Here is a 12,476-nt window from a genome sequence, read left to right on the forward strand (position 1 = left end):
ATAAGGGGCCGACTAATCGGCCTTTTTTGCCGACTAGTCGCCGACTAATCGCCGACTACAAATGTGGCCGGATAGTCGGCTTTCCCGACTAGTCGGCGACTAGTCGGTACATCCCTAGTTTTAAGTTAATTTGACTCTTAGACATTTTGGGAGTAACGTAATTTGAGAAGTGACTTTAAGTCATTTCAAGTTTTAGACATTATGAGACTAATCTATTTTGGCATTGCGACGTTTTAGGAATATGGTATTATAAAATTTGGTTGTAAAGATCCGGAATCCTCTGACTGACTAGAGCAGGGGTCTCTAAAGCTTATTTGTCTCAGGGCCATATTGCTCAGAATGTTACGTGTTATCTTTTTTTTTCTGGACCGAGTTCCTTCGCTCAAAGTCCCCGCGGGCTTAATCGTAGGTGTCTGCCGGATTGGAACGCTAGGCTTGATGGTCTCTGCCCTGGACCGTACGGGTGGCCGGGATGGCTACATGGCTTACCATAAATAACGGGTAGTATGGATCGTGTCACAATGATACATGCCTTGAGTCCTATTGTCTCAATAGTTTATGGTTCAATAGGGAATTTGCCTATACTTAAAATAAATTATTATATACCGTGCACGAAATCACCGTGCAGTATCACATAATTATAAGAAAATGGACAGTGAGTACTTAATTTTTATATTTAATAAGCCTGATAGAAAGATATGAAGTTAATTTTACTAGAAAGATATTTAGTAGTTTGACGAATTTGCGCGTTATCATGAATGTACAAAAGTACCTAAGGTACAGCGGGGCAAATCTCGACTGGGAAATGGGCCAGTTACATTTGCCCCCCAGTCAAGATTTGCCCCGCTGTACCTTACATCAATTAGAATGGTGATCATCATTTCATACTAGTAAAGGCTACTTGCCTCCTAGTCAAATAAGATTCTTTTTAAGAACTGTCAAAACTAATTTCAACGACTTGCTAATATGGAATTAATATGAAATCGAATTGAGTGACGTCACGGTCAACTCAGTTACTTTATATATTTCAACTTGACTTATTAAATAGAAATTGGATTTATAATAACTACTGTCCATGTTTTGATGTTTGATTTTGATGCCTTATTTCGTGCATGGTATAAAATATTTTATTTTAAGTACAGTCAAGTTCCCTATTTTTAACCGACTTCAAAAAAGGAGGAGGTTCTCAATTCGACTGAATGTTTTTTTTTTTTTTGTATGTGTGTTACTCGATATCTCCGAGAATCGTGGACCGATTTTCAAAATTTTTTTTTGATCGAACGGGTATAACCCCGAGATGGTCCCATTGGCACCAAGTCGGGGTCTGAAGATGGGATCTTGGAGAAATCGAGGGAACTCTTCAAATGTTATAGGCACATGTATTGTTTTTAGTGTATTTTTCAAAGGTACACCAGTATTTACGCCTGATGGTAATAATTTTATGTGGCTGAGCTGATGATGGAAGGTCAACTCCTCAATGGTTAGGAGTTAAAGGATAATTCTTTCACTACTGTACATATATTCGGACTGAAACATATAATATCACTAGGAACCACTAAAAATCAACAAATAAATTAACTTTTTAACAAAAAACCGCCTTCAAAAAAAGCGTGTTACAAAACACGGAGAAACTAAAAAGCCAAAAATAATAAACCTTCGAATTCAGATTTCTTATCGGATTGCAATGATCTAAACATCCAAATTATAAACAAATCAATTATTTTTGGAGTCGGGGCCAGCCTGCGTATGGTTGGGTGGGGCAAACAGGAAATAGCAAGGCGACGAACAGGTCTGGTACCGACTACAAAAATAATTGATTTGTTTATAATTTGGATGTTTAGATCATTGCAATCTGATAAGAAATCTGAATTCGAAGGTTTATTATTTTTGGCTTTTTAGTTTCTCCGTGTTTTGTAACACGCTTTTTTTGAAGGCGGTTTTATTTTTATCATAAAAATCGGTCACTGAATGTTTTCTTTTTAAATAGCTTTAATATCAACAAGACCATTTTCTCTTATAGTTTGTAAAGGATAAAACTCTGTTCTAAGGGTAAATCTGTGTTTTCAGTCTGGCGCATCCACGGCCATAGGAAAGGATAGCCCACGCAATAAACAGATGCAGAGGAGAAAAAAGGAACTACCTTGGATGGAACAAGTAAGACTGATTGCAAACATTATGTGTTCGTTTCTATATATAACTAGCTTTCTCCCGCGGCTGCGACCGCGTACTAAAAGTATATTTATTACCGCGTACTAATCTTGTTTACCCATACAAACTTTGGACCCCCATTTCACTCCTTTAGAAGGCGAATTTGGAAAAAACCTTTCTTAGTGCTCCTCTACACCTTATAAGGAAAACAATAAGTAGATAAAAGTCTAATTTTAAGAATTTTCTACTTATTGTTATAATATAATCCATCCATCTATATTGTTATAATATAGAATTATAGATGGATGGATTTATCGATCTCAGAAGTCGTTGGTATGAAAATTACACAACCACCATTTTTGAGGCCCACAGGGCTACCATGCATAACTCGGGAATACGAGTTCTTTTAAAAAGGACCCTTAAGTTGACCAAATAGTCTTTTTCATATCCACCTATATTGTAAATTTCATCGACATCGCAATAGTCGTTTTAAAAATTAATGAAATGTGTCCGAAAAAATATGATAGATTATTTAGCATGTAAGTTCTAGAATCGTTTCAATGAGGTTCTATGACTATAATTTCATCGTTTAATTTCAGGTATGCGTAACATCGGAGTTGATATACAAGTATCAGGTGTTAACGAAGAGTTTAGATGAAGTTTTAATATCAGATAAGAAGAAGTTGGTCACTCTCGAACAGGTAAGAATATTTTCTGTCTTATATTTATGTCAATATACCTGCCATTATGGTACGAGTATGTATATTGGCTTTATTTTTACAATAGGTTTTGTATTACAACTACGTTAGCTTCTTTAACTGTCAGAGGACACGCGCGCGGGATGCGGTAGTAAGACGGAAAGAGAGCATCGCCAGCGTTTCTGCCTATTGAAATGATGCGTAGGGGAAACTCTGGCGCAGCTGTCTCCTTTCCGATTGGTCGCGAGGGCCGCGCGCCGCTCATTGGTTTACTGCAGGTCTGTTATGTTGGCCGTCCTGGGTTGTGTTGCCATTCTTGGCGTTGATATACATATAGTAAAAATGTTGTTGCAGCCGTCCTTGGTAGACGAGCAGCTGGGCCAGCTGTACATGGACCTGCAGCTGGAGGGCGTGGCCGCGCGGCTCACGCTCGAGGAGGGCATCACCAGCTCCGGCAGCTCCAGCGAGGAGGGCCACAGGCTGTCGCTCGACGCGCTCGCCAAGGTAACCAACCAACTTTCAGCAGTTCTCAAAAAGTTTGTACAACTTCTGGATTTCGCCTACTTTCAGAGTAATAAGCATTAAAAAAATAACAATTAGGTACTTATTATTTCTCAGAACAAAACGCTATTTTGATGGCGATGATGCCGTTGTCGGACATAATCTAACTATCCTCGTTGATAGATGTCAAAAAATAAGTAGTAACACTTTGTAAAAAAGTATTTTTTTACAAAAAAAAAGAATTTTACTTTTTATGTGAAAATATGTCAAAAAAATTACACAAAAAAAATTTTTTGGCGAAATTTGCTTGACTATGTATAAAATTTTATCTTTATTTTGCCCTCTGATATGCATAGTTAGAATCTTTCGGTTCCCTCATGTTACACCGTGTATTAGCACAGTATAATAAAGAGTACTATCGTACAGTATGGCCACTCCCGCTCCCCGCTGAAAGTGCCGCCCACCCCCTCTCGGTTACCTCACAGTTACCGCCTGTCAAAAACGCGAACAGTCGACCTGTCATATCTCACTCATACAAGCATGGTACGCGTTCACCTACACGAGCTTAGAATGTGTGCTAGGAACGCACCTCTTTCATATATTTGATCGCCAGTGTCCGAGATGTGGTATTAGTGAGGCCTGAGTGCATACTCGTATTGGGCGTGCTGTGGGCTGGGCGTGCGGCGTGCATGTCAACCAAGCATAGGCGAGACGACTAAAAAAAAACTAATTAGTCCGTCAGTTAGATTATCAAAGAATTTTAGACACGTATTTTTTATTTTTTCTCGTAAACGAAAAATGACGGTACAGTGCGTTGAAGTTTCGCGTAACGTCACGCCTAGGTACAATTTTTACCTAACAGTGACGTTACAAGCCCCCACTCCTGAACTTTGATGCCCTGTACCTTTGTATTTTTTCATTCATTAGATAAAGCGAAAAATATGTGTTCAGTATTTTTGGACGATCTAACTGACGGGCTAAACAGAATGCCATTTTTTTATGTAGTCGTCATCCCTATTGAAGCTTGTACAAGTTTCCTGAGTCCGCCCCGCCGAACGCTATTTACACTCTGAGCGCTCACTCAGGCTTGACATGTGCCGTCAGATACTTGACATTTACTTTTATGATAATGCTTAAAATTTTCTCATACTTATTCATTTATTTATTTTCTATGTAAGGGAAAAAATGTTTCCTCAAAAAAATATATACATATGTACCATCCAGTGATCGGAACTATGGGAGTAAAACATTAACAAAACCTTAATCCATACTAATAATAGTAATATATAACAATTATTATAAATGGGAAAGTGTGTGTGTCTGTTTGTTTGTCCGTCTTTCACGGCAAAACGGAGCGACGAATTGACGTGATTTTTTAAGTGGAGATAGTTGAAGGGATGGAGAGTGACATAGGCTACTTTTTGTCTCTTTCTAACGCGAGCGAAGCCGCGGGCAAAAGCTAGTTTGAAATAAAACCAAGATTATTATTTTAAGATCAGTGTTAAATTTGATTCTATACCTGAATCCAAGATTTCCAATACATTACTACAAGGATATTAATATTTTATGGTTGTAAACACTCAATAATGGTCACTTCACTTAGTATTAGCAAGTTTTGTTAAAGTTTTACTCACATAGTTCCGATCATTGGTACCGTCTTATCATCGGTTAATGAGCCGAATTTAACGGAAATCAAAAAGAGCACGGTAATGGAAACACCGTACCTGCAAGCAAAATGGCGTATCTTTATAGACACTAAGCATAATGAAACGATCATACAGGAAATTATTTACTTATTCAGTTTCGCATAACATTCATCATTATAATTTCAGCGCGCCAGGAGAAAAAGGAAATATAATAAACTAGTGATGATATACGAAGAGGATGCCCCGCTGCCATCGCCGGAGGAAGAACCCGAGCCCGAGCCCTCCACGTCGGTGGCCTAGTCCTGTCGCAACACGCTCTACGCACTTACAATCTACTACGAGGGTCTCACATGAAAACGTAAAACATCTCTAACGGCGTAACGGCCCGGCCACGACATTGGTCTAAGCGCGACAGCGGTGAGCGGCAGGCATACGTGCGAATGAAAAGTCCAATCGCTGTGTCTTGCTCCAATGTATGGCCGCCGCTCACCGTTGTCGCGCTTAGGCCAATGTCGTGGCTGAGTCGTAAGGATACGTACGTTCCGAGTTCACGAGCGCTGACGCCGACCGTCATACCAGTGCACACTGTTTTAAACCGTGTAGTTCAACTTTGAACAAAAAATAAGCCTGGGTCTCCGGTAAAAAGAAATGACGACATTTCTCTTATATTCATTTTAGCTTTCGTTGCTAGTCCAGGAGAATAGATTGGTTGAAACAAATGTATGGCTTCGGCGTGAGCGTCGAGCGTGCGCGCTTAGAACGTGCGTTTCACTATTCTTCGGTAAGAGAATCCTTACGATTTCATTTGCAACGCCCCTGTGACATTCTACGTAATGATAAACAATTGTTTTAATGTGGTGTATGTTTTCAAAGTGATGTAAATACTGATTTTTTATTTGAGTGTAAGTAGAGCAATGCTCCGGCGTTATACACGCTTTTTATGATGTAAAATTAGTTAAATATCTATAGTTAGGTTTTATGTTTTGGGTACCAACGTCTCTTTTCGAGGACTCATGTGCAATTTACTTGATTTGTCGTTATAAGAAATGTTTTATTTTAGTTCTCGTTAGTATGATAATTATTTTTTAATTCTAGAGTTTATTCTTTTGTTTGAGATGAAATATTCGTGTTAAAATGAGAGAGTAGTATTCACAATATTCGATTCATATCGACCTTGTGTAGGCGAGACTTCTCACAAAACGAATTTAAATGTTGTTAACTGCCTGTCGGGAGATTTTATAGAGATCCTATTTTTATTTAAATATTAATATTATTACCTACATATATAAATGTATATTCAAACTACGTACTATAACACAAACAATACTAAATATCTATCAATAGGGTCTATAAGATTATTTTATAACGATACTGGAAATACGTCTTTTACTTTAATGTGTAATACCCAAAAAAGATGAGATGGCTAACGTGCTCAAACCTAAAAAAAAACTACATTATGTACTGTATGATAGCACTCTTTATTATACTGTGGTCTTGGTTAAAAATGTCAAGCGCCTTTTTTCTATCGTATCTTGACGCAATACCTACTTCTAAAAATAAAAAAAAGAACAACAATAGTGTACAGTTTTATAATGTATATAGTTGTAGAACATAAAACTATTAAACCAGCAATTCCCGTCAACTTTGTACAATGCCACGTCAGCAAATTTTAATTGATCCTATTTTGTTACCAACATTTAGTAATATAATTCGACTTTCGTAAGATATATAAAGGATAATTGTTATAATTAAGAAAATATAGATACTAGAGAACCTTAATGACGAAATAAAACTTAATAAAATCTCAATTCATCAACAAAATCTTGGTAACAAAATAGGAATTAATAAAAACAAATTTAACTTTTCCCTTAATTTTTGTACAAAGTTGACGGGAATTGCTGAAACAATGGTAAGTATACATTTTGAATATAAAAAATGAAAATTGTTGTCAAAGTAATCATAGATGAAAATAATGTTACTGCGAACGGCTGTGAAAATTGATGTTCAAGTACATGATTATATCAATGTAAATAGTATTAGCGAAGCACACGGGTGCCGTTGCCACCGTTCACACGGCGTTCATTTTTTCTGTATACCGTATCAGGACAGTTAATCAAATAGCATAAAGGAATAAGTAAGGGAAGAATTAACTTCATACATCAGTAAATGCGAGTTATTTGTATAGGCATAGTTAAGTGACATCTAGCGACAATCACGCGTCAAATAGCGTGAATTATCAGTACCATTACTCGATAGTAGGTGTCGACAGTGTCTCGTCTGCCAAAAATGGAATATTAGAACAGTTTACAACTTATATTACAAGCAGAAGGAATTGAAAATAGAATACTGATTAATACTATTGTAATATTAGCTAAAAATTGATGAGCATTAGACTCTTCGTTCGTCACGACATCTATTGACAAGTAGCAGTACTGATAATTTACGCTTGTTGACGCGTGATTGTCGCTATATATCACTTAACTATGCTATGCCTATACAAATAACTCGCATTAACTGATGTATGGAGTTAACTCTTCCCTTATTTATTCCTCTATGTCAAATAGAGAACTTTGTAAGGCCATTTTCAACATCTTTGACATTGAATATGAGATTCAACCACAATACGTCACGTGAACGATATAATTGAAAGTTGTCATACAAAGTTTCCTGCCACGGCTGCCCTATTGTCGTATTCAATAAAATCTTGTATACGGCATCTTCTGGGCGAGCTCACTCCATCGTAGGCCACGTCTTTGCCTTTGGCTAGTCTGTGGTCAAGAGTAAGCCCATTTATAATAAAAAAAAAAAGTACCTATAAGGGAAAATGAACGTCGCTCGGATCCGCACTGTGGCATAAGGAAAATTTGTTCACTATTGATGCAAAACTTTTAGATTAAGTATTTGTAATTAACGTTTGGATGATTATGGCGTTAAGGTGTACATATTCATGAACATCCGTTCACTTGGTTCACACCCCATCACGGTTGGTTTTTCTCCAACCCTGATTGTATGTCATTATTATTACTGCTCTGCGTAAATAGACCAAAACTAGTATGTATTCACTGTTTCATTATTTCTGTGTTACTAATCCGACTTCCCTATTCTATATGGTCAGTCAAAGTACAAAAAGTATTTATTATTTTTTTAACTTATGTTTCGAAAACCGTTTACAGGACAGTGAATTTTGACATTTCAATCATTTTAGCGTTGGAGGAGAAATATACAACCTGTTTTTATTGGATTCCGGTAACCTTAAGGGAAGGTTCTTTAGATCAAGTACAATTAATTTCTCTAAAAAACTAGCGTCTTAACTCTTACCTTACGGTTATCGAGTTATTAAAAAAGAAAAGATAATTGCTGAACACGTGTGTGACAGCCTTTACCAATTTCTAATGTTATTTGTTTTGATATGTGCCGTCAATCACTTGACACTAACTTGAATGTTATTCTTAAGGGTCTCTCACACTAATAAATTAATTTATTATGTATGAAAATGATGAAAATTTTTTTTTGCGAATTTAACTAAAAGTGATATACAGGGTGGTTCCTGATAATGAACCTTGCTACGTGTCGAATGTAACGGAAAACAAAAAACACGGTGTATATTTCGAGAACGTTAGTTGGTTATCGGGCATAGTCAGAATAAGCTGTGTGGGCAGAAATGATAGAATAGAAAGTGTTATTCAACTATTTAATTAAACGGCTGTACTCACGATATTTTATCGCGACTGTTACAACATGAGACCTCATGCAATGTCAACCCACGGAATTAGGACGATTTACTTATGTGTAGCTTATCATAATCGATGCTAACTTAGCTTGGTCTGACTGTAACTTGTTTGAGAGGTTCCGACAGCCCTCATAGTAATTGTAGTTGCAAATACTTGGTACGCTTAAGATTGTTAAAAAAAAACAACTCTAATTTTCTCGAAGCCATTGTTGGTCTTTGTCCGTAAATGTTAATGCTTTAGGTGTATTGTTGACTTTATATGACTAAAGAATTATGTTTTCCTACAAAAGTTCTATATTATTCTATATTAACACTTGACACAATAACTACAATGTAAAGCTCTAGCTTGTACGTTAGTTATAATGACTACCTACTTGTTAAGACTGATGTAAAATATGTCCATCCAAGAAATGTCGAAAAAGTCAAAATATTTTATTAAAATAAGTACCTGTAGCTCCTAATCTTGTACGCACTAAAAGCCTCAATGATAGGCTTTGAGCTTTTCTTACACAGGGTTTTTTTATTATATAATTCTGAGTGGATATGTAGGTCATACTGAACAAGTTTTAGCAAGGTTGACCCTTGTTACCAAATTTCGAAAAAGTCTGTTGTTCAATTCTGTAGGAAGCAAAAATTACATGTGATTCTCCAAAATGTATGAAACGGCAGATTTTTTCGCGTTTTTAGGGTTGAACCCATAGGAAATAAAAATGTTAAGTATGTCCTACATAACCATCGCCATATCTCAAAAAAAATCAAACCAAAAATCGTTGAAAGAGTTAATTAGCAAAAAGCACCTTTTTAAAGAAAAGACAAACGATTTATATCACAGAGGCTCATAGTGCGTTTATGAAAATGGTTGTTCGTTACCCGTCATAAGTTACTCTAAGTGACCACGCCATCTGTCGGGATTTTGATGGGTCCAAGAAACTGAAGACGTAATATAAGAAATAGTAATGTCTATTTGGTGCCATAGAAATATGTCCAAAAAATTAACATTTGTAAATGTATGTATATTTTTAAAAGAACAGTCCTAATACATGAATCACTATATTTATAGAAATAATTATTTGTGTGGGTATATTTTTATATTCTGCTATACAGGGGTTTGAACACGTAAGGTATTATGAAGAAAAAATTAATTAAAAAATGCGATAGATGCCGTAGTAAGTTGGGTTATCCTTGACTCAAACATAATCTCATCTTTCCTATAGGTATATTCCTAGGCATTTAAATATGATTGTTGTATAATTTCAGAGCTACCTTCATTTATTCTGTTTTTTCTGAACGACAAAAGCTTTTCAAGTTTACTGCCTAAATTCCGTTATTTAAGCACCACTTTACTTACACGCGATATAATCTTAAGTCGTCTCTATTATTTTTTCTTTATCTGATTGGTGAAAGAAATGACCATAATACTGGTGCCCTTATTTACGTTAGTTATTATGAACTTACGCTACGTTGTTATTGTGCGAACGAAACTCTGCCCTTATTATGTAATTGAAATAAAGCTCTGACTGTGGGACTGGCAGAGATAACTTGCCACTACTCCGTTTTTAACCTTTTCCATTAAATATTAATTTTGAACAATGTATATTCATTATTTACTTATTGTGCTTTCGCGTATGTATACTTACATATGTTGCACAAGAGAATGAAATAAGAAAAAATTATTATCAAATATAGTTGATTTATGCACTGATAGTGATAATTAAGTAAGTTATTGAAAATAAAAATGAATACTATAATTACGTCAGTCTTTTATTCGTAGGAAGTACAGTACCTACTCCTATTAACTATGTGAGTAAATATACAGGTTGACCCATTTATATCGGTAAGTATGGGAAAGTTCGGAACTATTAGACGACCGGTCTGTAGGCCTAGCACATGATGGCCGTGAGAGTATATCGCCGCGAGATAGATGACACGTCTTCTTCTAACTGTATTAATGACATAAGGACGGGTAGTCTATCTCGCGGCGACATACTCTCGCGGCCATCATGTGCTAGGCCTACTGGCCTAGCGAGTAGTGACCCTGCCTGCTAAGCCGCGGTCCCGGGTTTGAATTCCGGTAAGGGCATTTATTTGTGTGACGAGCACAGATATTTGTTCCTGAGTTAGGATGTTTTCTATGTATATAAGTATTTGTATATTATATACATCGTTGTCTGAGTACCCACAACACAAGCCTTCTTAAGCTTACCGTGGGACTCAGTCAATCTGTGTAAGAATGTCCTATAATATTTATTTATTTAATAGACATAAGTACTAAATCTGTTCTTAGCATCCATGCCATCGGTTTTATGCCAAAAACAGCTGCATTCATGCATACAATACAAAAAAAATGAAACTCCTCAGCTTGGAAATCGAACCCGCACTTTTTGAAAAATATAGGTACTTAGATATCAATCGTGTAGGACTGTAGGTCCTTGAACACTTTGAACAGTCAATTTTACTATGAAACATGTCTAAAATTAATAAAATGCATTAATCTCATATTCTTTATTTTGTTGTAGTTTACAATTTAAGTACATACTTAAGTTTCCGAGAACACCACGATTTATTCAATACGTTGGCACGTAAAATTGTCTCTATGGTTATATCATTTATTTTAGGCATCGTGGTTTATATTTAAAATTAAAGTAAAAGTACACTGGGAAAAAAGAGTAGAAACTAAAAAGGGGCAACATTGTTGTGTCGTCCTGATTTCTGCCAAGCATTACAAGACTACACTAACGATTTGCCACTTTTAATTTTTTTACCGCCGCCTCAAATCTCTCAAAAGAAGGTGGTTCTCTATTCGTCTGTATTTTTTTAAATGTTTGTTCCTCGATATCTCCGTCGTTACTGGACCGATTTTGATTTTTTTTTTGATTGAATGTATATGCATACAGATTGGTCCAATTTTTCTCAGAACCCAGTTCTGATGATGGGATCCTGGAGAAATCGAGGGAACTCCTCAAATCTGAAAGGCATACATATGGCGATTTTTGTGTTTTTAAAGGAACAGCATGTATTTACGTACGGAACAGTGACATTTGGTGCAGTGGAACTGCTGATGATGGTCAGAACGGAACTCCTCAAATCTGAACGGCACGCTTAATAGTGACTTTGGTATTTTTATAAGAACAGCATGCACTTACGTCCAGAACAGTGACATTTGGTGCAGTGGAACTCCTGATGATGGTCAGAACGGAACTCCTCAAATCTGAATGGCACGCTTATAGTGACTTTGGTATTTTTATAAGAACAGCATGCACTTACGTCCAGAATAGTGACATTTGGTGCAGTGGAACTGCAGATGATGGTCAGAACCCAACTCCTCAAATCTGAACGGCACACTTATAGTGACTTTGGTATTTTTATAAGAACAGCATGCATTTAAGTTCAGAACAGTAACATTTATTTAGTTATATTTGTTAAGCATATTGACTTTTCAAGTCAAATTTTGTCAAGCTTCGTTTTCTTATAATCGGATTCATGAGGAATTGAGGAAACTCCTTAAACCTTAACGGTATACGTATATTGATTTTTGTTGCCATCAAATGATTAAAGCATTAAAAGCAGTTAAAAAAATACCTACACATTTCTACATAATCCAACATTCGCAAGTAGCTTTCACCAGAACCCCAAAGGCGGCGGATTTTTTTTCTTAAAAATTATTATTACTCTTTTGTTTTAGCCAAGCTGTATGTGTGCAGAAGTTTATGTCGCGTGTCGGGTAGCAGTAGGGCTTTAGCAATCATCTTTTCA

General features: G+C 36.3%; 1 protein-coding gene across 4 annotated transcripts in view; it reads left to right on the top strand.

Moving 5' to 3' along the window:
* LOC125240683 (period circadian protein) overlaps window positions 1–6,729 on the top strand; it is a 57,121-nt gene extending 50,392 nt beyond the window's left edge. For all 4 annotated transcript variants that reach the window (XM_048148693.1, XM_048148694.1, XM_048148695.1 and 1 more), the window contains exons 24-27: window positions 2,068–2,154; window positions 2,748–2,849; window positions 3,201–3,350; window positions 5,180–6,729. In XM_048148693.1, coding sequence (XP_048004650.1) covers window positions 2,068–2,154; window positions 2,748–2,849; window positions 3,201–3,350; window positions 5,180–5,293 — 453 coding nt within the window. In that variant the 3' untranslated portion in view covers window positions 5,294–6,729. The remainder of the gene's footprint in view (window positions 1–2,067; window positions 2,155–2,747; window positions 2,850–3,200; window positions 3,351–5,179) is intronic.
* Window positions 6,730–12,476: the final 5,747 nt, after the last annotated feature.

This window comes from Leguminivora glycinivorella, chromosome Z (assembly GCF_023078275.1).
Source record: "Leguminivora glycinivorella isolate SPB_JAAS2020 chromosome Z, LegGlyc_1.1, whole genome shotgun sequence".
In the NCBI taxonomy this organism is placed as follows: domain Eukaryota; kingdom Metazoa; phylum Arthropoda; class Insecta; order Lepidoptera; family Tortricidae; genus Leguminivora; species Leguminivora glycinivorella.